We start from the raw sequence: 27,019 nt of genomic DNA, 5'->3' as shown, positions 1-27,019 counted from the left end.
TTTATCAACACTGCACAAGAATGTGGCTGCATTTTTTCGAATAACCAGCATGGTATCGATCCATTCGATAGACATAAAGTATTCGTTCATTATTTGTGAATAGTAGAAAAAAAATGATATTGTTACTTAAATTGCTATAATTTGCTTAAGACTTATAATTTGTTGTAACTGTTAAAACTTATTTAAAATATGAAATGAACTGCGGACCATTTGAATCATAATAGTGCAGCTATGTAGGCATAGCATAGTTTTGTATTCGATAGTCGGACGCACTCGATAATAATATAACCATAGTTGTATATCAGTGGTCTGCAGCAAAACAGCTGGAGTTGATTTAGACCAAGATTACAAAATACAACTTCGCATTTTCTCAACGTATGTACGTATGCAAATATAAAGGAAAACAACAAAAAACTCATAAATGTAACATCCCACTTTCAGTGAACATTAAAGAATATAAATAACAATATGCCTGTTGACTGGTTTGGTTATGTATACGCTGCCACAGTTGCCGCTGGCGGCATTATGGGCTATGCTAAGGCTGGTGAGTTCACACATCATGCTAACTTGCACTTTGTCCTTATCGTAAGTGTTTACGTCTGCTGCATAGGTTCTATACCCTCACTGGGAGCCGGTCTTGCCTTCGGAGCACTCTTGGGTTATGGCGCTCACATGAACTCCCAGAATCCACCTCGCCCTCTGTTGCAATTGGGAACGTCTTTGTTATTGGCTGGCATTATGGGAGCACGTTGGAATCGTTCGGGAAAACTTATGCCAGCTGGTGTTGTTTGCATGCTTTCTGTGGCTGCTCTGGTCAAGAATTTGGTACAAAATAATCGCTACTTGTTGCCAGTGCCTACCAAAGGTACTTAAAAAACGAAATATGGAGAAAGTCTGGATTGCTTATTAACTTGCCGGAATATTCTAATAGGATTTAAGAATATGTTCTCTCTATCTTTTTTTGAGAGTCTAAATGGTATGTGGGACTTACTATTATTACAAATAAAATGAGCAATGCTCTAACGATAAGATAAGAGTAATGTTTAAATCTTTTTTATCAAGCTCTTGATATACGGGTTTCTATCAAACGAAAGCAGTAAGTTACTACTGAAATTAAATAATTTCAATTCCCGCTTCCTATAGGGTAGCAAATACATAAGTATAATTATCACTTTGTTACATTAGGAAATATAATGGGCAGATGGGTGCATCTCCAACCTCACGATACACAATGTATGAATCTACGAACAAGGTATCAACCTAGTGTTCTCATTCACTGACAGGCTTTAAAGCAAATACCCTAATATTATCAAATGAAAGTAATGACAAAATGCCTGTGGACCTGTGGCGTTAGTGGCATATTGGGCTATTCCAAGGCTGGTGACTAGGTATAAGCTCTACACCCTCGCCGGGTATAGGTCTCGCATTTAGCTCTCTTTTGTGTTATAATACCCACTTGAAATAACAGAATCCCCCATGTCATCTGCTGCAATACAGAACGGCAGTGTTATTGGCTCATATTATGGAAGACGATGAACTTGACTATAATTTTCTTTATCGGCATCGCTCAAAAACACTGCAGAAAGCAATCGCTACTTTTTTCCAGTGAATACGAAAGGTGGTCAGAAAATAATGTCTGAATTGCTCATTAACTTGATTGAATATTATGATTTAATAGAATAGAATTGTTGACGTGCTCTTTTTATCATTTTGGAAAACTTACTAATATTAGAATTATAATAAGCAATGATCTATCGATAAGTTATCAGTAAAGTGTAAACCTTTTTTTTATCAAGCACTTGATACTGTGGTTTTCTATGAAATGAATGCAAGTTGTTATCTACTTCATAATTTAGTATTTCAATATTCAGTGAAATATCTATCCGTTCAATTGAGCTCTCAGATATTTCTTAGGAATTTATTTTTTATTTTTACATCCCTTTCGTTTTTACATCCCTACCAAAGAAGTATAAACACATTACAGTTATGTATATAGATGTATGTATATATTTATTTTATGCATATTCTTAAATTATTTTTGTTGTGTGTGATAAATGTACAGTTTCACTTTATTTGATTTCCAGTTGTCTATATCTAACACTTAGGTATTAATATTAAACTAGTATATACTTCTTAAGATGATAAGGCAATGCAATTTTTAAAATATTTTTTCGCATTAACAATGCACAACTTTTCTACATTTTAATACAACAATTTATGGAATTGTGAGTTTTTCTAGTAGGCAAAGTGCGGCTAGGTGAGTACATTTTGAATTTTTAACACCTTTTCAAGCAATTTTCTAAAAAAAAGATAAATATTTTTAGTTAAGTATACAAATTATCTTTTATCACAATGGAAAATTGGAAATCTTTAGGAATAATTTATAGAAGTTGTTTATGTTTGATTTAATGCCGAAATGATTGTGTATGAACTTTTTACAGAAACAGATATTATATGTACAAAATAGTATTTGTTGTTGGTCTTTTTTTTGTTTTTTTGTTTTTAAATTATACACTACATAATATATGTATGTACGATTGATTATAATTAGCCATACTCAAATGGTTGTATGGAATCAAATGGTTTTTAAAGTTTGTTGGGTGCGTTTTTTGTGGTGTTTTTTTTTTTGTTTTGTTTTCTTTTTTAACAAAAGTATATTAAATTAGTTGTGTCTAATACTAAAAACAAATCAATAATATTTATAATATTAATAATAAAAATAAAAATTCTATCTAAAAACACAATTTGTTTAACTGCAAATATGAATTTGTTCAAATTTCAATGGCAATAACCAAACCGACGTGTGCCAATTCCAAACGTTTCAGGGGGTTCTCCACTCCACTAGAACGGAAACAGCTTCCAGTTAACCACTACACGAAGACGCAAGAGACAAGAAAGGAAACAAAAGACGACACAATTAATACGGTGCATACAAATACTCTACATAATAAATGTTAGGCGTGCAAAGATGAGAAAATGTTTGCTTGTTTTTGTTTTTTTATGTTTTATGTATGTTTATAGCAATTTTGCAAAATGGCGACAGACGCCATCATTGTTTTGGGTGTGTGTAATCGCTAATAGTTGTGTTCCACATTCCATGCGTTTCCAATAGCCAAATTGTTTTTGGTTGCGTTTTTTTATTTTGCTGATATTTTGTTGCGCTATAGTTGAGTTTAGTATGCAAGAATGCGATTTATTTTATTTTTTTTTTTGTATTTTGTTTTTGTTGTTTAGTTGATTTTACGCCATGCCGTTTGCAATCTTATTCAAAGAGATATTTTTGGATCAAAGATGTACCTTAATGTCTACCGTTTGTATATGCTTTGATATTCTTTGATGTGTATGTATGTAAGGGTATGTGTGTATGCGTGTTTGTGGGTGGTATGTATTGTAATGTATTGCGAGTATGTTGTATGTGTGCTGTTTCAATGCCAATTTGTTTCTTCATTGGTTTCTTGATGGGTGTACAATGCAATATCGAAGGACAGGGCGAGAGCGTTAGAAATTTGCAGTTTGGAAAACGATGTTTCTTTATTTGTTTATTTTTTTCAGCAATGGATTTTTGAGTACCGTATGGAATGAAATATCAATTGATTTCTGAACTGGTTTTCAAAATGAAATACATTATCAAGAATATTAAAATATGTGAATATAGGTTTGTTCTCCATTATAAAAAGATTAAAGTTCATATTGTAATTGTTCATGCTAAGAACTACATTATCAAGCACTACACTATGGAGCTGCTACAATGCAACCCATAAACTACTATTTTAAAAGTAAAAATGTTGCAGATGCTCAAAAGTACGAGTATGCAAAAGTCAGTCATGCGGCAAATGCTTAAAGTAAATTCAAAAGTATTACAAACTAAATGGCCAATTACGAATGCGAATTGGTAAATCTATGTATGTAATAAATACCGATATTCCTCAATTACCGATTGATTAAATTATGTGTTTATGTTTTATTGTAGTATGTAGTATAGCAGGCAGTTCAATACCACTAAAAATATATACGAACAAGCTCCCCTTTTATTTTTTTATTTTAGATAATACCTTGTACTTTATAAGGCGAAGAAGCTTTTTGTTGTATTTTAGACTACTTGAGAATAACTGTTGCTTGTTGCTTGTTGTTCTTACCGCACGCAGTAGCAAAAGAAAATCGAATCGCGAATCGAAATCGAATCAGACCATTTGGAGTTGGACGGAGGGGGGCGAAGGCGGGGTCAGTGTACAGTTATGTTTGTTTCGGTTACTGTATCTGTATCAGTAGTGTATGTGTGTGTATTTGTGTCTCTGTGTGTGTGTGTTGCGGAACTACGACTGGTTCGTTGGTTGGTTTCTTGGTTGTTTGATTGGTTGGGTTTGGCAGTTGGCAGTGTTGCAAAGTTGTTGAAGCTGTTGTCCTGTGTCTGTGTGTGTGTGTGTTTGTTTGTTTGCTTGTGTGTGTGTGAGAGTATTTTTGAAGTAAAAGTAGTACTAGTTGTTGTAATAATGTGGCATGCGGCATGTTGCATGTGGCATGTGGCATGTTGTTGCTGTTTCCGCCTGTTTACATGACTCGTGTGCGGCGTATCAGTTTTTGTGTTTTAATTTTGGGTTTCTTGGGCGTCGCAGTGCCATTTGTTGACTGTTGTTGTTGTTGTTGTAGTTGTTGCTGTATGGCTGTTGTTATTGTTGTAGTTGTTGTTGTTGTGCTTGATTCATTATTGTCCAACACCGCTGGCAAATTGTTGGTATTATCGCCAATGTAATTTGTCACATATGATGGCGATGTCAATTGTTGCTGCTGTTGTTGTTGTTGTTGCTGTTGTTGTTGTTGTTGTTGACTATAGTTATGACTATTGCTATTTATTTTATTACTACTCTTTTTGTTGGCTAAAATACTACTGCGATTTGGCGTACGTTTCAGAAATGAGCTGCCATCAAAGTTTTGCTGTGGTTGCTGTTGCTGTTGTTGTTGCTGATGTTGTTGCTGTTGCTGTTGCGTGTTGCTCGCTTTGCCCGCTGATGAGCTGACGGAGGTGGACACCGATGTTGTCGTGGCTGTTACAGCGCCGTCCAGTGTTGGTAAATGCAGTGCTTGTAATTTTTTAAAGTATGCATCAAACAGTGTTGTTGTTGCTTTCGATTTGGATGTGCTTGCTGTTGTTGATGTTGATGTTGCTGTGGCTGTTGGCGATGCTTTGGCTGTGGCGGCTGTAGCGGTTGCTGTGCTTGTTGTTGGTGTTGCCAATGGTTGTTGTTGTTGATGTTGTTGTTGTTGCAGTGTTGTCAAGTGTCTTGGTTGTTGTTGTTGTTGTTGAATGAGAAACTTACGTTTTTGCCGCTCAATTGCTTCATTGATCTCAATGCCGGCATTGGCCTCGTTCTCCTCATCAACTTGTTGTTGCTGCTGTTGCTGTTGTCGCTTATTGTTCACTTCCCCTCCGTTACTGTTGTTTTGTTCTTTAGTGTTGGTGTTGCCGCTGTTGTTGCTGTTGGTGGTGGCACTATAATTTGTAATTTGTTTTTGTACCAAGGGAATTGAAAAATGTTCATTGGTCACTACTTGGGACTGTTGTGGTTGTAGTTGATGATGTTGTTGTTGTATATGTTGTTGTTGTTGATGTTGTTCTTGTGGTTGTTGTTGTGTTTGTAGCAAGTGAAAATAGTATTCGAGTTGTTTGCGCAATTCGTGTGTATAAAATTGGAATATATTTGGTGTTTGTGTTGTTGTTGTTGTTGTTCTAGGTGTTGTTGTTGTTGTGTGGTGTGAGCTGCTGCTGCTGCCGCTGCTGCTGACACTGCTGCTGGTGTATGTTTTGACCACAACTTGACCATTTGTTGGCCACTGTGCGTGCGTGTTGCTTAATGCCGAATTCTCGTAGTTGTCAGTGTTGTAAAGTCGCCGCAAATATTCAAATGTCTTTGGTCTTTTCGTAGTTGTTGTTGTTGTTGTCGTGGTCTCAATCACAGCTTCAGCAGCCGCAGCCGCAGCTGAGCTTTGCTGTATGTTATTGTCCTGCTGATTGATATCCAGCTCCTCACTGCTGGTGATGCCATCGTTCTGGTCATCATCGCGCTCATCTTCGCGCTCATCTTCATCTTCATTCTCATCGTCTTCTTGGGACTCTGCCTCCTCACTGCTGCTCTCAACGTCTTCGGCTGCCGTTTCAGAGCTTGCATCATTTTTCTGGCTGATTTTACTAAATTATTTCAATTTGCAATTTCATTTTGCAGTTGTTTGTTGTTGTTGTTGTGTTTGTTTTGTGTTTTAGTTACAAATATATTTAGGTGGTGTTGTTGTTGTTGTTGTGGTGATTGGTGGTGTTGTTGGTAGTTGTTGTTGTTGTGGTTGTTGATATTTGTAAAGGTGTAAAAGGTTTTGCATACATTAAAATATGATTTCTGTGTTGTGTCTCACAAGATACTCAAGAAATACTATCGTACACTTAACTTACTCAACCAACTACAAAGTGACAGTCTCTAAGCTAGCGAATCGTACTTACTTGTATACTAAACGATAATTGTTGCCATAGTCCGGTATTATGTTCGACGGCAGCGGCGTGCAGCGACCATCCAGGCAATGCTAAATCCCCAAATTGTTCGAATTGCAGTCAAAGTTTGAGGAATAGAATGAAAGTTATATACTTACGTAACCATTACCACAGGCGGAGCCCTCTGCTGCCGGTCTGTAGGCGACGCAGTAGCCAGTCTGAGCATCGAAGCAGAAGAGCTGAGCGCAGACACGTTCATCCTTGAAGCAGGCATAAGTGCCGCGATCCCGACGACACTGCGCGTCCAGTGAGAGCAAAGTGCCAGGCAGTGAACGGCCCAAGGCGCTGTCCTCATGCGGTGCATTGTGCAGACAGGTGGCAGTGTCTCCACTAGAAGAGAGATGAGAATGAAGTAGAGTCTTGAGAGGCATCTCAGCTCAATTGGCACTCACTTGAGGAAGTGGTGGAAGCTCTGCACGGTGCAGGCGGACCAACGGAAGCCGCGTTCCGTGTGACGCAAATCGGACATGATATAGCCATCCTCCCAGCGACAGCGCTGAGCACCCGGTCCGCCAAGGTAACTGGGTGGTGGTGAGCCATCGTGCACGGCGCCCAAACTAGACGAAGAGAGAGAGGGAAAGGAGAGGTAGGTGTTTTGATTGAGTTGCGAGCAGTATCAGCAAAATGTTAATTGATTAATTGCACGTCGAATGATGTCAAACGGAAATGCAAACGAGTTTTCCAACTTCAGACGTGTGACGGAAATTAATCAAGTAATGTTTCTTTTTTTTTCAATGCACAGTTGGCACTACATAAAATGCAAAACAGAAAGAAAATAATGCCAGGTTATGCAGATGCAGATGCAGATGCTGATGTAGATGAGTGAAAGGAAGTTTTCGCTTGGCGTTGCCCTGAAGTGTACTTACAGATGTCCCACCTCGTGGGCGGCAACAATGATGCCGCTGAAGCCGCCGGTGTCCTCGATGATGGCCACGCTGTTCACCTTCTCCAGACGCTTGTTAACCACGCAGGCGCCGCCAACGTAGGCAAAGCCTGTGGGCCACATTCGTGGTATGGCGAAAACAGAAAATTAGGCAATTTAGTTTGGTCGGCCAACAGGAAGTTGACAATTTTCAACTATTACTATGTGATAGTTAGTTAGTATACTAGTTGTAGTTGCAGTTGCAGTTGTTGTTGTACTTGTCGCTACTTGTTGTCGCAGTTATTAAATAAAACATAAAAAAAAAAAATAGAAAAACACATCAAATGCAACTTTGCGGCTCGCAAAACGCGAATCGCGGCTTTTGCAATTTGTCTTTACTTTCAAATTTTGATATGGCCTAAACGGCGTTTATCTTTTATATAATAACTGTCTTTGTAATCATTGAGAAGCATGTGTGGTTAGTTGTGTACGTGTGTGTGTGTGTGTGTGTCCATGTATGTTGGATGTGGCAAGCTCACACAAGAGAGTCGAGTTCAATGGTGTCAAAGATTATGCCACAAATTGCGGCAGGGTTAATTCTGTAATTCAAATGAAACTTAGTTACAACGCTTAGATTAAATTAAATATTATCCAAAACCAAAGCCAATTTTCACCAAATAAATTATTTATAATTTTGTTAACAATAGAGCATAGTTTGTATTCAAAGTTGTTCCTATGTAAACTTCGTTCACATTCGATACAATTCCTAGAAATCAGAGGCAAAGAAAATAAAAAATATATATATCACAAAAGAAGGCGTGCTTCGCTGGCTGCCACTGTAGACATGCACAGTGGGGCAAGCACACATGACAACAGAGACAGAGAGAAAGACAGACAGATAGCGTTGACAATTTACAGTTTGAATAGCACTGCATTTGGCTGCTCCTTAGAGGTTATACACGAACTGAGAAGAGACGCATGCGCACAATTTTCTTTTTTTCGCATTTTGACACACATATCAACAGAGAGAGAAAGACAGAAACAGAGTGTTGGCAATTTACAGTTTGAGCAGCACTGCAGTTGGCAGCTCCTTTGAGGTTATGCACAAGCTGACGAGACGCATGCGCACAGATTTCTTTTTTCGATTCATTCTTTTTGCTGTACAAATCGCGTGCGACACAAAACACATAAATAAAGTTCACTTCAAAAAGTGAATATAGCATAGTAGAGTAAGTACAGAAGTAGAGAATAAACACATACATATGTATATAGAAAGAGAGAGACACAAAAAAAGAAAAAAACAGGAGACAAAGAGACGTGCATGAAATTCAATTAAATTGGCTTGAGCTTATTTTTATTTCGTATTTTTTTTTTTATTTTTTTAGATGATGGAGCGACGCTTTGGGTTCGGTTCAGTTCGGTTTTTGGTACGGTTTTGGCGGCGGTGTTGCCGCCTTTAATGTTATGACTTTTTTCGCATTTATTTGTACATTGTCAGCGAGCAAATTGTGATTGTTGTAGTTGTTGTTGTGGTTGTTGTGGATGTTTGTTGTGTGATTTTACCTGCGGTACCGCGATTACATTCACCATATGCGGAGGTGCGACGGCACATATCAAGTCTGCGGGCGAAAATGTTTCAAAAATTCGTAGAGATTGAGTTTGGGTTTCAATACATCAAATTAAATCGATAATTGATTTATCAGCAATCGATTGGGACAGAAGAACAGAAGAAGACAATTTGCAAAACAAGAACGTAAATAGAGAAGAGCTTTCAACTTTTCCTAACAAATAGCAACTACAAAAATAAATATTATAAAAATAATGTCTAGTTCAACGCAACTGAAAATATAATAATTATAATAATAAAGTCTAGTTCTTAAACCTATTGTCAGTAGCGAAATAATTAAAACTTAAAGACTATGTAATGCAGCAACCAATAGGCAAAGTTACTAGCTAACTAAATGTAGAAGATACTCAACCGGTTTACGTCCAAACCCCACTCATTAAATTACTTTGCTTAGATGGAACCTCTTGAATTGTACTACAAATTTGTATCTTTAACTGAAGTGTATGTTTGTGTGTGTGTGTGTGGTGTATGTAAATATGTGTGTTGTTAACGACCCACACGCAGTATTTTTTAGGCAACTTTTGTTAAATGTTTACTAGTTTTCTAGTGCAAATTACGAGCAACTCGACTCGCAATAATAACTCAAAACAGCTTCGCCGAATGTTAAAGAACCAAAATGACATTTGTTTTATACGATTACGAGTATGTTTCTGTGTGTTTGTGTGTAAGTGTACGTGTATGGCCTTGCTAATACTATAATTAATAATTAATTGTTTTTGATTTGTAGTTTTTGAGATTTGGTTTTTAATTGCTTTTACCCGCTGTGCCTTTGGTGCAACGGCCGCCTTTACGCCTGCGACACATATCATACCTGCGCATGAGTAGACATTATAGAGATATCAATTTCGATAAAGTAAAAGAGGGATAGATAGATGGAGAGAGAGAGAGAGAGAGAGAGAGAAGGAGAGTAGGAGAGAGGGAGACATTTGGCTGCTGCTGAATCTGCAAGAACAAAAGAGCAAGCAAAATCTTGGCAAAGAGTCACAGCTACTCACTTGGTTATGGCCACCGCAATATCGTAGACGGGCAGACGACGCTCGCGGAACAAATACTTGCCCATGTCAGTCAAAGCGGCAGCGGAGTCAATTGCATCACGTCCCACACGATTGCGTTCCAAATAGGGCGTGGCATCGCGACCCTGAAAAAGCGAAGCAGTAAATAGAATACGTTAAATGTTTTCGAGCTATGAACAATCCTCTCTGTTGACTCGCCTTAACCTTTTTTCTTTTGTATGGCGAGTTCATTGGGTCAAATTGGCAAAATGATGTGCGGAGCAGCGTAACCTTTAAATGAAAACTATCGCCAATTAAAGGGGCTTATGCAACAGACTTAGCATTTGACAACAAAGCCAAAAACAAAACAAACCAAGCACCAACAAAATTTATGGCCCACTCAGCCAAAAGACATTTTGGCGTAGGCAGCAACCAAGTTGCAGTTGCTGTTGCCGGTTGTCGTTGCTATGCAGAGGAGCAGCATAGCAGAGGGAGAAGAGGGGCAACAGGGGTGCATTGCTCAAATGTATTTAAGTAAATGGAGTATGGCGGAATCTGTAAGCCAAAACGGAAACAAGTGAACGTGAAAAACGTGTCGCTGCCCGGCTAAAATGCGATGTGATGCGATGCGACTGCAGCGATAAAAGTCAACGAGGCGCTGCTGTGGCTGTTGATGTTGCTGATGCTGATGCCACTGCGGTTGGCCAAATGGAAATGGAAATCGCTATGGAAATGGTTGGTGGTTTGCTTGGCAAAGTCAAAGTCGTGTAGAGTATCGCAGTGCGTTGCATAATTGCAGTTGCAGTTGTATTTGTAGTTGCAGTTGCAACTTTCGTGCCACAATTATCGTGACTTTTCCCGCTCTCCATCTTCGACTTCCTTCTCCCGCCTGCTGATCAGTGTTTGACGTGACAGCTACATAAATTACTATAACACAATTGTCAATCAAAATGCAAGCCCTAGGCTAATCAATATGTTAATAGAACTCGTTCCAAAGTGCAGGTGATAAAAGGCAAGTTAAGGTGTCATTCTATGCTCTTTTGAATTGCGACTTGCTTTCTGTCAGCTGAGATATATTGAGACAAACAGACAGTCAGTTATTATAATAATGCACGGATTAACGACAGTTATGCACTGCAATCAAAATAAATCTGTATATTAGCATACAGTAGAAATAACTTTGCCACACTGTGCGCTGGCTGGCTGGCAAATTTGGCAATTGTTCTAGCCGCGTATCAATCACACATTTAAATGCTGCCAAGTGGCACTTGAAGCAGTTTGTTCTACCTCTTCGTTTTCGTTCTCGACTCAATTAATTGACAATTCGACATATTGATCAATTGTGAGTGCGAGCACGTCTCCAAACTCAAAGCAAAACTATTAAACAGAAAACCAAACAAAAAAAAATGAGAGCGACTGGCAAAGATCACAAAAAACTATAAAGAATTTGAAATGCGCCGTCAGCGACCTTGACAAACTCTTGGTTTTTTTTTTTGGGAAAGGCAAAACAATCAACTACAACGAAAAAAAAATCTACACAATTTTGCGACTGGAAATTACCGAATTATGCTTATAATTACGCTCAAGATCTGATTAATTGGGTTGCTTAGAGTTGGCGGCGCATCGCTGAAGGCCTCACATTAAGCCAAAGTCTTTCAATTGTTATATAATGCGAGCTTCCCAGACTTCAGCCAGGCCACCCACATCAGAAGAGAGAGACAACGTTTGAGGTGCTTCAAGGATCGCTCAGGACTTGACCTGGTGGCAAATGTTGCACAACAATTAAGAGTGCAAACAACACTTGCAAGTCTTTCGCATGAGAGCATAAGAGCTTTTGCGTCAGTCATGTGGTGTTAGTTAATCTAATTTGTTTTGGTGTTGGCCATTAGAAATATTACACATGCGACCCGTTGTGCGCACGTTGTTTGATTACGAGTCTGCGACTGCGTTTGCGTCTCCGTCTGAGTGCGAATACGAGTACCGAGCATGCGGCACCTGAGTAGTACCTAAAATGTAACCAGGCTGCCAACTGGCTGGGACTGGGAGACCGGTTTGCCTTTCCCAAAAACAAAAACAACATCAACGGCAACAACAACAAAAGCAAAAATTCATTTTTAAATTGTATGTTGTTTTAAAAAATTTTGTTTGCTTTTATTTCTATTTAAGTTGGCGCAATTTTGCAATAGCTTTTGTGCGTAATTAAATGCACAGTCTTTGCTTTTTGGTCGCTCTCCTTCTCTCTCTCACGCGGCAACTTAATAATTTAATTTAATTTACAGGGCGCATAAATCTTGGCCAACTGTCAAAGCTGCCATGGCATTTTCCGTTGACTGTTGCCCGTTGCCCGTTAGCCGCTTGTCGTTGCTTAAATTTCTATCATTTCGAAATGTGCAAAAAGCAAAAAGTGCAACCCACCCACCCAATATACAACGACTTCAAACTGCAACGACTCCAGCTTCCATTGCCAGTGACATACGAGTGCGATTTGACTTTTTGCATTGTGCCGACTGCGCCCACACAACATGGTATTGCATTGCAAGGCGATTTTATTTTATTTTTCTTCTTATATTTTTTGGGGAATTGGGCGACAGGCGGTGACCACTTTCGGCCACCACCCACGGCGCTGTTTGGTTTGCGGCTTATGTTGCCTTTGGGTCTCTTTTTTGTGGCCTCTGGGCCACACACTTTTCCTTTTTCGGGGTTCGTGCAAATTTATGTACGTTTAATTTTTGTTGTGTATTTCTGGCACTTGCTTCTGGCAGCTACTGTTATCCGCTTTCGTGACACATTTCCTACGCCGCTCTCATATAAACTATATTTATTAATATATGCCATATATTTTTGTATACCCGCTACCGCGTAGGGTAGAAGGGTATTATTACTTTGTGCCTCAAGTAAATATGCATGTAACAAGGAGAAGGAGTCAAATCCGGTCCAATAAGGTATAATAATTCTTAGTCTTAGTTGCTTTGGTTAACAGTCTGGTATATTTTGTACTCTTTGGAAGATTTTAATTATAATGGTATATACAAATACCAAATATAACCACAGGTATATTGTAGTACTATTTGCACTGTCATGCATTTGTATTGAAGAAGCAGAACTTTTAATCTCCCATCCCATTATTCCTGATCAGCGTCAATGAGTCTTATTTTTTTTGTCCTCTATGATATATGTATTTGATAGTACTATATATAGGTAAAACAAATAGCATTGGGTAAATTTTGGTATTTTTCGCACTGTTTTGCGAGTATCGGGTATCTTGCAGTCGAGCACATTCGACTGTAGCTTTCTTACTTGAGGCCCACTCTTGGGCTACTTGAATTCCAAGCTTCGTTAGCCCAGGAATTTGTTATGACAGCCAAAAAAAAAGAGCATAAAAAGCCTCATTCTATGCCATGTGTGTTTCTGTTTCTGTTTTTTTGGGTCTGGATCTGGTCTGGGTGTGGCAATTTGCATTACTTGGCATTTCCGCGGCAATTGATAAACCCAGGCAGATAAGACTTGAGTGGAGATTGTTGATTGGCAGCTTCAAAAAGTGCGCTCGCATATACACAACACACATTACTCAGTCACATGCACAAATTCTCAAAATAATGATATTATTGCAACACTTTCTTCTTCGAGTTCATTCAAGGACGATCGACAGCCGATCGATTCGATTCATTTCGATACGATTATTGTTCACATAAATTAATCAGAGCGCTGACAAATAACCAGCAGAATTACTTAGCTTGCAGCTTTTTGTTTGCAATTGACGCAATTAATCGATTCTTGTTTGAACAAAATGCTCCGCGCTAAAGTGCGTAAGTAATTTGAAATTGTTGCAAGGCTGGCGACTACCTTGCAACACCTCAGCCTCCGCCTCCGCCTCCACCTCCAATCAAACGAACAACAATAAGTCAACCTAGTTTCGAGTTGCCAATGCTTAATAATGCATCAAACTTCAATTTATGGCTTAAATGAAATTCTAATCGACTGCGGGGCCAGTTAGTATGCAGCTCTCAAATTACAATTTGCTGGCAGTTCAGTTTAGTATTACCCTCCTTCAGCTTCAGCTTCTACTTCGGAGTCAGCGACACGCACATAATAAATTGCGTATACGCAATGTTGCGCCGCCATCGTATTGAAAAATGTTTGTGGCGCAAGCGCAACGTTCGACACGTTGTACAACTGTCGCTTGTCTCGCTTGCAGCTTGTTTCCATTGAGCCATGAAGTGGGCCAGAGAGGAGGGGAGAGGTGGAAGGCAGGTGTAACGCAATTCTAACGGAAAGTTGCCCGCAATTAATTAAAATGTTAATTAAATGTCACAGATAAAAGTTCATTCGCTATGTTGTCGTCGTCTACTGTGTTCAACAGTAGCCCAGCGCCATGTCAACTGCCCACGCAACACACTCATTTAATTATCACATTCTGTAGATTCAGATAAATCTGTGACTCTGGGTGTTGGCTTTATGTATGCGAAGCTACAACTTGATGTTGTTGTTGTTGTGATTGCCCACAGTCGCAAAATAGCACAAAGAAATGTACGAAAGGCGAATGATTGATGGAGCTGCTTCCAGCCCAGCGAATCGCACTTTAATTTACAACTTGTCCGGCGAGAAATTACAAGGAGTCAACAGTGAATGACAATTGCTTCCACATTCGCAACTATTCGTTGTCTAATTGGATAACACTTTCGATTTCAACGATGATTGATGACACATTGTAATTATTGAACATTGAATATTCAATTGGGAATCACAAATGAGATTTCAGAACACAATTTGTTATCAATTTAATAGAATCGATCTGAAATCGAACTATCAAATAGCGAATTAATAACTATGGAACTTTTAAGAATGTGCTTTAAATGGAAACAAAAAAAGCCTAAGGTAGTTAAAAAAAAGTGCAAAAAATGCGAATATTTAATTGAGAATCACACCTCAGATTTCAAAATTTGCAATACTGAAGTTGAGAATTATTTGCTGAACGAGTGCTTAACTATTTAAATAAATTTATCGGAAAAGAGTTAGATTTTTCAAATTAAAAGGACTTAGTTAGTTTTTATGGAGCGAACTAAATGGCTAAGGAAATTGCTTAGAAAGAGAATCATCAAAGAAATTCAAACGAATTAACTTTTTCATTTTGAAAAGCAAATATTTGATTGCCGATCACAATTAAAATTTTTTTTTTTAACTTATCGGAAGCTTCTAGCTTTTTTTTAAATAGTATTTAACTCGCTACTTTAATGGCTAAGGAAATTGATTTGAATTTAAAGAGATGTTTTAAATGAAAACAATGAAATTAAAAGTATATAGCATTTGGATTTAGCATAAACAAGAAAACTGTTTTATACTTTTAAAAAATGCCAACAGAATGATCATAAAGAGAGAATAAAACGAGCATAACAATGCAAAATATAAAACTTATTTAATTTAACAGTGTTTCAAATCGAGGAACCCTGAAACTAAATCGTAAACAAATTAACTTCTTGTGCAACTTCGTGACATCTTGAGGAAAACTTCTTGTTCAAATTTTGAATGTTAAAGAATGGCGATATCTTATCGCGATCTTATAAGACACTTAATGTGTCAAACAATTTATTATTAATCGTAAATGCGTGACTTTGTTTTCAAATTCCATTAAGCGATTGCATATTTGCAAAACAGACTTCAACAGCTTATCGGATATGCAATATCGCGAGTAATTTGTAGCCCCTTGCAAATTCTGAGTAATTACATGGCCAAAGCAAGTCAAGAGGCATGTTGCCATAAATTCGCATTTGGATTTTGTAGTTTATGGCCAGCGAAATATATTTCAACATTAATTAGTACAACAAGTGCGAGTCTGAGTCTGAGTTTGAGTCTGAAATTGAGTCTGAGTCTGACGGATGCAGCTGCTGTTTATGTCGAAGATACATTACATGTATCTGTGTATCTGTATCTGTGGGTAGTGCTTGGCATAGAAGAGGAAGTCAAGTTGCTCTGTGAAATTGGGCAAAAGTCTCAGACTCAGTCTGCGGCGGCCCATTAACTTATATAACAGCAGTCACAAACAGCCAACGCAGCAGCAGCAACAGCAAAGCTCAAAAGCAATGGCAACATTTAGCTGCAACAACTGCTGCTGCTGCTGCATTATTTATGCTGTCTAAAACAATTTTTTTTTGTGCACATGTGTGTGTGTCGCTTCAGCGAAAACCAATTGACGTACTTAAGGTAAGCCGTCGTCGAGCCGTGTGGGCTTCGCTTGATGCAACTTTGCGGTGTTTGCTGCCACCAACAGGTGCCAGCCACAAAAAAAAACTATACAGAAAAATGAATAAAAAACTGCGCCAATTTACTGCTTTCCAGACAGACGCTTCTCTCGCTCTCTCCCTGTCTTTCTATCGCTCTCTCCCGCTCACTCACTGTCTGGCTGGCGACGACAAATGGCTTCCTGAACTGTGACTTGTGTGAGAAAGTCAAAGCGAGTCATGTGTAATAATGTTGTCAAAGTGTTTTATGGTCACGTTATGCAACGCATCATTGGAGGGACACGGAGCATTGACATGACTGATGAAGGATCTATAACAGGCAACCATTCAGCCATTAACATTATAGATTGGCTCACGTTGAAGTTGAAGCTGAAGTACTTTGAGCTGCCAATCGGCATTTCTATTTTGCGATTTGCGGCAAGTTCGTTGCCTAAGTCTTTTGTTTGCGTGCTTGAAAATTTGCTAATTCCCTCAGCATTTAGCAATGTTTTGATTTTTTTGTTGTTGCTTGTGCGCTGGCACGAGCATTTCGTTTCTAAGCAAATAAACTGCAAAGCTGCAAAAAAACAAAGTACTAAAAACTTGTTAAAATTTGTAGCTGAGCTTTGGCCAAATTGATTGTTCACATTTTTTCTAACGAATCGAAACCGTAGCCGCATGCGTTGTTGCACATTGTCTAGCTAAATCGTGATATTTGGATTTTTCTTTGTTTCTTGCTTGACCGTTGGCTGCTCCAATTTGCAATTGTCCCCTTTGGCGGCGGCAACGGGTCAAAGTTGGATTACTCAATTAGCGAGCGAACAGAAAGAGAATTCAACTTACACGTGAGATTATAATACCAGCAATGCTGATGCGTATTCTGGGTCCCTTGAGCAGACGATAGCGCAGATCCACGCCGTTCCAAAACGAGATGAAATACCGTTTGACCTGTGAACAAAAGAATATATACAAAATGGTGTTTTAAATCGTTTGTTGCATGCTTCATGTGTCAGCATCAACTTTCATCTAAGCCGAATCGCACCCAGCTAGCGCGGGCAACATCATAAATCTGTGGAGCGAATGATGTGCATGCTAAGAAGGTGTGTCGCGGACAAATTGAAAAAACTAAATCTATTTTGATTGTCTCGCAGCAGAACATTCAGATACAGCTGCCCAATTAATATGTGTAGCTTGTCTGCAATGTATGAACACACGTCCCCTTCTATCGTGCTTGATCAGATCACCGAAACAACTTTTACAAAAACTCCAGACAGGGTCTGGGAGTGGATCGGACAGACAGATGGACAGACAGACGGAGACTTTTTCGGCAAATCCAAATACAGTGACAGCTTCAATTGAGTCTTGAAGTACGCACCTGCAAATTGTCGCCGCCATGGAGGCGATAACCATCGTAGTCGACAATCACCAAGACCTCGGGATAGATGACATACGGTGCTTGGCGTCTGGGGCGCACACGCGATTCTGAGGTCTGTGGTTCGGCCTCGGCTTCAGTGTCCAGCGCACCCTCATCCTCATCATTGAGATCCTCAAAGTCCGGACTATTCGCGGTGCTGCGACGGCGACGACGCTGACGGCGCTGCAGACGTTCAAGTTTCTCGCTAGCCAACAGATCATCGGGTTCCATGAAGGCTGTGTAAAGAAGAATGAAAAGAAACAAAAAGAGATGACAAAATGCAATTGCAATCGCTTCATTATTGCACCGGCCAAGTGAGGTAGCTGGCCATTTAACTGTATTTAATATAATTTTTCGCTCATTAAATGGCAGCCCCCAAAAAGCAAATTGCGCAATGGCGCAAAAGTTTTTTGTACTTCTGCCGAAAAAACCCGGGTCATAAAATCACCGTTTTTATCGCACAACTAAAATTTAACGGGTTGGTATTTTGGCGCCACCTCTGACAAACCTCAAAAGGTAAATGCATCCGGCGAAGGACAGAGGCCGAGACACAGACACAGAGTTCAAGTCTCGCATTGAACTCTCTGCTCTGCTCGGCTCTGTGCTGAAAGCCAAACAGGAAATGCTAATCATATGCACGTCGATCTCTCTTTGCCTTTGCCTTGTTGTGACAGGCAGATTTATGCTAGAGTTCGTTTCTAGTTCAATGTGCCCATTACTCGCCCGTACCTAAGATGGGCACATGCCACAGATGCAGATGGCGATTAGTGTCGGCGGAATGGGGATCAATGTCAGAGAGAACCATGGTTAAACACGGTGCATAATAGATGTCTTAGAACTTCTGAAAGATTTACAACTTACCAAAATCACTCAGTTGGTCATCGGTGGCGGATGCTTCGCGTTTGTAGACAACGTGCTGGGCCTGCTCCTTGTTGTTACTCAACTCATGTGGCAGCGGCTTAATGACCAGATCGTGACCAATGCTGCCCTCCTGTAAAACACAGTTTAAAGACATTTGGTGTAAATCATTAGTTAGTTAGTTAATCAGGAAGAGTGAGACATAAAATATGTAAACTAATCAGTAATGATTATAATAAAACAGGCTTAACATCTTCTGCTTCCCACGACTCACTGCGAGACTGGGTGCAATCATAAAAAATGTTAAAGAGCATTTTTTATTTATGAGAATTCATTGTTTACGAGTGTGTGTAAATAAGTTGAGCAGAAGTAGTTTCAGCTGTCACTAACTGAGATTCTTAAAGCTACAAGAAGGCTGCCACAAGAAGACGATGTTTAAGAACTTTTGTTCAACGCTGTTTAAAATACGATTAGTTAAGGTTAACTAGCAGCTGTGCTGAGAATGGAGTAATTAAACTAAGAATTAATTCTTAAAGGGCAAATGTAAGTTATTCACATTTTGATTAAATATTTTAGCTTAAAATTGAAATGTATTTAAATGTATAAGAGCCAATTGAATGTATAGGATTTGCCACAACTTGATTGTCCAATCATTAAATGAAATTTCATGAGTAGCTACTATTAACACAATAAAGATTATGTTCCGAGTGGAATCAATAAATATTTTGGCACCCAATTAAACCAAATTTAGTCAAGCTGGTAAAAACGGAGTAATAAGCTTTTACGAAATATTTGTAGTGCAAAAAGTTTGCTGAGTTTGCAATAAGCATTGCCAAAAGATTAAATTCAATGTAAGTTGTACAAACATTTTACAGGAAGTATTTCCACATATGATTGAATTAAATTTAAAAGTCTAGAAGCCTAAAAAGAGTAACGATTTGCAGAACTCGATTAAACATTACCACAGCATTTAATGAATTGCTGCGAGAATTCACTATCGAAGTATGTAAGTAGTTTGTATTCGTGTTTAAGCGATTTTAAATAATGTTGATATATAAATAGTTTAAGCACTCATTCGATAGTTTGTTTGTGTTGAAAACACTGTGCAATCAATCTACAATCGAAAGAGATTAAATGGGAATTTATTTTAATTAACTTGAATGTTAAATTAGTTCTTGTTTAAAGGATCTTTTTTTTTTATTTATTTTTCATTTATTTATTTATTACTGCAGTGAAAAGCAATATTCAATCCAGAATGATATTGAGTTTAGTGAGCAACTATAAAAGCTATTTTTGTACAGCTTGTTTTGATTAATATCAGCCGTTGACTCTATTAATAAATACATTAATGGAAAAATACAAATAAATAAACGCCATTAAATAATAACTAATTTGGCACTCAAGTTAACTAAAATTGCTATTAATATAAATTCCCATAATAATTCCCAAACAAAGTTGAGGACTGTTGAGTGCACTTACTGTTAACTGCAAATTATTTAACATGCAAAAAAATGGCAAAGCAAGTCAAGTGTTGCGTTAGCTCTCGTGGCAAAAGTCGCTCGAGCAGGCATATTAATAATTTACTACATTTGTTTATTAGACTCATTTGTAATATATCTTCGAGTCGCATGAATGAGCTGGCTATGAGTTGAGTTGGCTTTGGCGAAGTAGTCATAAAAATTAGCTGCAATTTGCATAGCTGTACAATTTATGCAAATCTCTTGATATAGATAAGAATGTTTCTTGGGCGTTCGATTTTTGTTTCTACAAAGTGGATTACTATATATACATACATATAGCTGGCTGTGTTTTTATCGCCTGTGTAATTGCCATAATTAGCAGAAAGGAGAGAAAAATGCAAAAGAATACGAGCAAAGACCTTGAGAAAGGTTAAGTTATTGAAAGCAAAACGTTTAACTAGAGTTTAAGTGCTGACTGACAATTGAAGTTTAAGTTTTCAATTCATCATCAAAACTAAACGCTGACTGAGCAGCTCTTGCACCCACTCGATATTTGCTGCTGTAGTTGCCTCCCCGTGGCGAGTTGGACCAATTAAATGTTGGACACGCTGAGGCGTTTGCGATTCTATATGCTATAATTAAAATATTAAATATAAATTACAGCACATAGTTTGCAGTCGATTTTTATTAATGCGCACGAAACACGAACGAAACGGAAACGGAATTTATTTACTGACTCAGTCGTAATTATATTTGATTTATATTGATTTCTTTATGAGCTTTGAGATCTATCTGACGGATGCCAATTGATGGCGTGTTTAGAACTTAACACTCTGGCGAGTAACAAAATATCACCATATAAAATACAACTTGTTGCAAACGAGTTCAATGTCCGTTTGGCAAACACAGCAAGCAAGCGTCTGCCAAATGCCAAGCAACATATAATTTTAGGCCATAAACAAATTGCCAGCAAATGCGGCGAATGCAACAGCAACAAATTGTCATTGATGACATGCCAGGCAACTTGGAGTTGCAGCTCCAACTTCAACTGCATTTTCAATCGCAACTTCGACTTGAAACCGACTTCAATGCCGTCTATTGAAAATTGCAAAGTGCGTTTCGCTGAACAGCTGCGATGGGTATTTGAGTTATGAGCAAGTGCTTCGCATTGCTATTGCTTTGCTTTTGCTTTGCGTTGTGACATTCAAATGCTCGTGTACAGAGATAGCGTGGCGCACGGTGCGTATGATTAATGTGGCAGATAAACTCGTTGAAATTGGCATTCAACTTGAAAGCGCCTTATGTGCAAAACAGTTATGGAAAGGGCTCCACAACACACATTGATTTCTCTCTCTCTCTCTCTCTCTCTCTCTGGTGATTATGGAATTCAGTTGGCGCCAAAGATTTCACTAGCGAGTCATTTGAATCGAATTTTGCAGCAGTTGAAGTAATAGATTTGCATATTTACAAGCGTGTTCCGCCTATTTTGGCATGCAACTCAAACTGGAGCAACATTTTGCTGTTGGCCAGCCAAAGTAACAAACAAGTAAAGCATTTTGGGCGTGTGCCGTTGTAATTTTTTATTCATTTATTTATTTCACTGTGCACATTTTTTTTTGTTATTTATTTTTTGTTTGCGAGTTCTGTGCTCTAGACGGACAACTTACGAGTCGTGTTATGTAATCGCAACAAGTTGTAATTTGGAAATTGTCTGGCGACGCAAATGCAATTAATAAATTAGCTACAGAAAAAACATAGATTTATGGAATGTGTTGAAATAGGCGTTAAATTAATTAGTTGTTTTCTTCTTGAATCAATTCAATTGGAAATGTGCTAATCGTGGCCAACGGGCAACGACAACATCGACAACAAATCGCTTTCAAATCACACTGCATTTTGCCAGAAATGAAGTTGTCTACTTGTCTAGTTTATGTAATCACCCACAACATGATTGTTATATCTGGTTTCCCGTTGCCTGCCTGCTGCCTGAGCAGACAGCCGCCGTTATTTATTACATGGTTTCGGGTTCAAAACGCAATCCCAAATCCCAGACCAGACCGCACCGCAGCCTTTCACACACACACACACACACAGACTGCAAGTCAGTCCAATTGTCTGTCTCATCTGTCTCGCTGTCTGTCTGTCTGCTGTCTCGCTGCTAGACAAGCCACCAAAGTGGCACCTGCACATACAACGCCCAACTTGCCACTAAAGTCTCCGCATTGAGGCCACACCAAGCCACAACTACTTCGAGTTGAGCTGAGTTAAGCTGAGCTGAGTTGAGTTGTGTTGAACCACGCCTCGCTGATAAAAATCAATTGTCAATGCTGGTGATGGATTTGGGATGCGATGATAATGATATTTGGCTTTGTCTATCGCTCGCTTATTAAGACGCTTTAATTGCTTTTTCATTATTGCAGAAATTAATGCCGCACATCATCAACATTTTCGAGATATTTTTAAACCATTGTTTGCTCGCTCGCTGTTGCATAATTTAAGACAATCTTTTAGCGGCCGCCCGCTGCAAAGTTCGCTGAACTGAAGCAGCAAACACACACAGACACACAGAGAAACACGCCATCAAAAAATTAACTTACAATCAAAATTAACACCTTATGATATTTGTTTTCAAAAGCCCCCCAAAAAGCATCTACATTCAATGTGCAAATATTGAAAATTGGCAGCAACCACATAACTACAACTACAAAAAAAAACAAAACAAAACAACAAAAATATCAAAAATCATTTTGTGGTTTGTAATTTGGGAAATTAGCATAATTTGTGCAAATTCACGACTCGAACACTTTGCGAGAAGTGAGAAGAAGCAGCGGGGCAGCAACTACGAATATGATTGTCATTAAATTGTTGTTTTTCTTCTCGTTATTGTTGTTGTTGTTGCTGTTGGTCACTTTAGCTACTGTCGCAATACAAATGACGTCACAAAGAACTCGAATGCAACTTCTACGAAAATAAATTGATTGGCGATTTCAGCGAATGAATGCTCATAGCTTCAGTCACGTTTAAGCACATTCCTTTTGTATTCTTATATTAAATTAAAGTACATATTTAAATGTATTTTAAATCGATGATAAATAATGAACACATTCAATCAACTATTTTAGTATTACAGTTAGTTAAAATACATATTTAAATGTATTTTAAATCTATATTAATAGAATGACAAATACCGAACATATTACAGGCAACCATTTTTGTGTTTGCTATGCCACTGCAAATTGTTCAACAAATAAATAATAGTTATTCTCAGTTAGCTCGCATAAATTGCTAATCAATTGCTTTGCATTTGAATAGACATTAGTTAGCAAGAGTTTTAATTTTATAGCGGATTTTTAATGGACAAAATATTTTGAAATAAATAAACTGAATTTTATACAGCGTCATGTATACTATAACATCATGCAATAAATATTGTTTTAGTGTGCTCATGATAAATGTGCATTTGTAGCCATAAAATTAAATTCAAATCGTGCATATTGTACAGTAGCTGAAGGGCTAATTAAAACTCATTTTATCTATTTTAAATGCTTAGTTTCGATGAACCCTTTAATCTCATATTATATAATTCAAAAGCATCGTTTTGGTGACATTAAAAGCGGTAAAGTTATTCAAGCGATGAATTCATTTCGCTATATTTAAATTTGCAAATTCTCAAATTAAAATTTAAATTTTAATTAATAAAACTTTTAAGATTCTGTAATTTTTGAATTTAAGAGAAATGCTCTATGCAGACAGCTCTTATATATAAATAAAGCGAAGGCAATAAAATTTGGAGCCACCTGATGATCAATTAGTTGCACTAAATTATAATTCGTTCAACTTCCAAGAGTGGGCAACGCAATTCTGGCGCCATCTATTGCTTAAATTTAACGAAAAGTTTTTTTTCCCATTTGCAAATCTTGTCTTGAGTCTAAATATTTCTCTAGACTCTATTTAAAATGAAAACATCTGTGACAACAATATATTTATTTCTCTGAAACTAAAATACACACTATTTCTAATCAACATAGGCAATAAGCATGTGATATTTTATTATAAACGAACAGTTATTTGAATGATAATTCATTGAATGAAGATCAGAGGGCAGTTGTGTTGTATGTTACATGTGTAGATGGGTTGATATTGTAAACCAAACTCACATTCTTCAAATATGTAGGTGACTATAGGTTATCAGCGTAAGCTACTAACTCTCAATTAGAGCAATTTTACTTGTTGTTCAATTTCGAGCGTGTAATATTTGTTATTCTTTAAATTTTGTTGTAGTTCTCGTTGTTGTTGTTGCTATCATCTTGGTCAAGGTTAAATCTAATCGTCGCTTAAGATCGCTGCTGTTCGATACAACTGCATGTAGTCATAAACTAAGCCAAAAGCAACAATAACGCGACTGCCACAGCCCGAACAGTGTTAACAGTTTGTTTACATAAAGCAGCTCGTTAAGAAAAGAGAATAAAAAAAAGCTCAGCTGAAAACCCACCTTCAGGCAGCGCAGATACTCTATCTCTATCTATGCAACTGTACCACCAAGTGTATCGCAGTGTTTGTGTCAATGAATATTTATAAGACGGCGGCAACAGGCACCGCCCATGGTCAGCCAAAGAACAAGAGCAAGAACAAGCACAAGAACGTGGCCCACACCAAAGTCAGTCAGTCAGTTGGGCAGTCAGTCCGTCAGTGAGCAGTTCTAGACGTTCTAAGTCGCAATCAATAGCAATCAAAATTAATTTGCTCACTCACTTGTTTGGCAAAATGTATCTGCTAGATGCTTAACGCACTCTGCGCACATTTCGGCATAATTTGTTATACATTTGTGTCTATGAATATGAATGTTTGGGTGTTTCAGTGTGTGAATACCAGATCACTATGCATGTGGTCTCTCTTATGACAAACAAGTTCAATGCGAACGGGGCGAGTCAAAGTGCGCTTTAAAGTTGCCGCTCCAATAACTTCGCATGACAAACAGCAGCAGCAGCAGCAGCAGTTGGTGGAACGCTTAATGAAGTTGCATGTCAATGTCAGCTAAAGTCAAAATCAAGTCAAGTCACAAACTCAATTGGCTGCAGTTATCCTTGCACTTAACATAACAGCGTCTCAAGTGAAGGTCTCTCAAGGCTGTTTTGCTGTTTGACAATTCTTGGCCCGGAATCTTGAAGTTGCATTCAAATACAAAGTTGCGCCTCGAAAGTTAATTAAAAGTGACTTACATTTTAATGCAATTAAGCTGCAATTGACTTTCCCCCGCTCGTTGAGTGTGAAAATTGTGAAAATGGAAAATTGTAAATTGAAAACGTAAAATTGCAGCTGTTGCTGTTAATCGGCTTATGTGATCTTTTGTGGGGGATATTCACGTAACCGATACCACGTTATTAAAATGCAATCTGCTCTACGCTGAGGCGGGTGAATGGACACACAATTTTTGTTATCAAGTTGCTCCAGTACCACATATTTGCAGAGGCATGCGGTATGTTTTGGGGGAGGGGCAATTGTCGGCAATTAAAAATCATTTTTCATGAGGAAATCGCCGTGCCCCGAATTGATGAAATAATATGTTAGTAGCAGTAGCAGAGCGTTTTGTGCCTTACTCGTATGTAGAGCGTGGCACGAACTGCGACTAATCCTTTGCCGCATATGCGTAAAGATCGCCAGCAGCTGATCTTGCTACCTGTGGCAAGTGGCAAGTGGCAAGTTAGTTTCTCGCCACAACGCGTGCTAAACACTTTGTGCCAGCTGGCAATGCGCGTTGTCGTTGTGTCGAATCAATTTTGTCTCAGTTTTGTTACAGCAACTGCTGCCAAACTGGAAACTTCAAAACTCACTTGAGCAACTAAAATTTACATTGACCAAAGACGAAAAAAAAGCGACTCAAACATTATATTAAGATATATACGTTATGTGTGGTGAAATTGCAAATTTTTGTATAGATTTCAGTTGGGGGAAAAAATTAATGGCTTCGTGTAGGAAATGTGGCGCCTGCTTCGAATTACTTAACTCATTAGACGAAAAATGTGCTGCACATGCATAAATTTGAAGTGGAAGAGACTGCAAGTTAAATCCTCAATTTGAAACATATTTTATTTATTTTCAAGAAAGTTAAAATTTGGAGCTAAGAGAAATTGTTATCTGCAGCTCTTTCCAAGAAACTGCAAGTTAAATCCTCAATTTAAAACATTTAATTTATTTGGAACTAAGAAAAATTGTAGCTAAGTGATTTGCTCATCTGCTACTTGTTATAAAGATTTATTCGTAGTACCTAAAGCCGAAAATGTTTGGCCCATTCATAACTTCAAACTGGAAAAGAATTCAAGAAAAATCCTTATGTTGTTAACATATTTTGCTTATATTCAAATCGGTTAAAACTAACACCTAAAAGATACTCTCATCTGCAGCTCATTACAAAGATTTGCTTATAGTTCTTAAAGTTGTTTAGCGACATTTACATTAAGCAAAAAGCAAAGCAACAATTTAATCAAAGTGCGGAGCTCTAAAATCAAATAAGTTATAAATGTCGTCAGCTGAAATGTGATGCATTTGAATGTCAAATCGAATCGCGGCCCAAAAGAGCAAAACACATAAATTAAACAGATTTTAACACTTTAGATTGGATGGCATTGCCGATGCCGCTGACTATGACGATTCCGATGCAAATCAAATCAGAAATCAGTGGCCGGTCGGTTGATCGGTCAGTCAGCTGGTTCATAAGCACACGCGATAGTTAAATATATACTTAGAAATTGTCAGACAACAAACACAGCACAGAATATACACAAACATACAGAGAAGACACATGTTCAACTCTTGTGTAAATATCAAGGCTGAGCAGCAACAGCAACAGCAAGTAAACAATTTGTTATTAAGGTGACGATGAAGAAGCTCACTTGGCCAGCTAACTGAAAAAACTAGTTTTTCTCGCTGCGGCTGCCAAAGACTTCTACTACCACTTAGCGTTCGATGCTAAACGCAGTTACTTTTGCCTCTTTGTATGCGTTTCTAATAGAGTTGCCCAAAATGCTGAAGCCCGTGTCCAAAATGGCAACGTGCTGT

The 27,019-nt window shown here is 38.2% G+C and overlaps 2 protein-coding genes across 12 annotated transcripts in view; one reads left to right on the top strand and one right to left on the bottom strand.

Annotated features, from left to right (window-relative positions):
• The first annotated feature begins 222 nt into the window (after positions 1 to 222).
• Positions 223 to 1,034, top strand: LOC117568328 (transmembrane protein 14 homolog). 2 transcript variants are annotated; one of them, XM_052005532.1, is made up of 3 exons: positions 223 to 379; positions 442 to 544; positions 611 to 1,034. In XM_052005532.1, exons 2-3 carry the CDS (start codon positions 469 to 471, stop codon positions 871 to 873), a joined length of 339 nt encoding a protein of 112 aa, XP_051861492.1. In that variant the 5' UTR covers positions 223 to 379; positions 442 to 468; the 3' UTR covers positions 874 to 1,034. The 2 variants fall into 2 exon arrangements, with proteins under 2 accessions (XP_051861492.1, XP_034104802.1); XM_034248911.2 differs by having other exon boundaries at positions 263 to 375.
• A 950-nt stretch (positions 1,035 to 1,984) lies between these two features.
• LOC117569156 (venom metalloproteinase 3) overlaps positions 1,985 to 27,019 on the bottom strand; it is a 57,814-nt gene continuing 32,779 nt past the window's right edge. Inside the window, exons 5-15 of one of the 10 annotated variants that reach the window (XM_052004830.1) lie at positions 18,507 to 18,636; positions 17,607 to 17,881; positions 17,075 to 17,179; positions 10,020 to 10,162; positions 9,783 to 9,835; positions 7,402 to 7,528; positions 6,928 to 7,092; positions 6,634 to 6,865; positions 6,488 to 6,567; positions 4,137 to 6,184; positions 1,985 to 2,870 (exon numbers count right to left, since the gene is read on the bottom strand). In XM_052004830.1, the coding sequence (XP_051860790.1) occupies positions 4,549 to 6,184; positions 6,488 to 6,567; positions 6,634 to 6,865; positions 6,928 to 7,092; positions 7,402 to 7,528; positions 9,783 to 9,835; positions 10,020 to 10,162; positions 17,075 to 17,179; positions 17,607 to 17,881; positions 18,507 to 18,636 (2,946 nt within the window). In that variant the 3' untranslated portion in view covers positions 1,985 to 2,870; positions 4,137 to 4,548. Of the gene's footprint in view, positions 2,871 to 4,052; positions 6,185 to 6,487; positions 6,568 to 6,633; positions 6,866 to 6,927; positions 7,093 to 7,401; positions 7,529 to 8,960; positions 9,017 to 9,782; positions 9,836 to 10,019; positions 10,163 to 17,074; positions 17,180 to 17,606; positions 17,882 to 18,506; positions 18,637 to 27,019 lie in introns of all 10 variants that reach the window. The other 9 variants (XM_034250215.2, XM_052004829.1, XM_034250219.2 and 6 more) reach the window with 9 other exon arrangements.

Source organism: Drosophila albomicans, chromosome 3, assembly GCF_009650485.2.
Source record: "Drosophila albomicans strain 15112-1751.03 chromosome 3, ASM965048v2, whole genome shotgun sequence".
In the NCBI taxonomy this organism is placed as follows: domain Eukaryota; kingdom Metazoa; phylum Arthropoda; class Insecta; order Diptera; family Drosophilidae; genus Drosophila; species Drosophila albomicans.
This window is presented reverse-complemented; position numbering and strand designations above follow the sequence as displayed.

What these genes read in the sequence shown, in the direction of transcription:
- LOC117568328 (XM_052005532.1), top strand. Translation starts at nt 469, where the DNA reads ATGCCTGTTGACTGGTTTGGTTATGTATACGCTGCCACAGTTGCCGCT. An exon ending in TATGGGCTATGCTAAGGCTG is followed by an intron (nt 545 to 610) that starts GTGAGTTCACAC and finishes TCTGCTGCATAG; the next exon opens with GTTCTATACCCTCACTGGGA.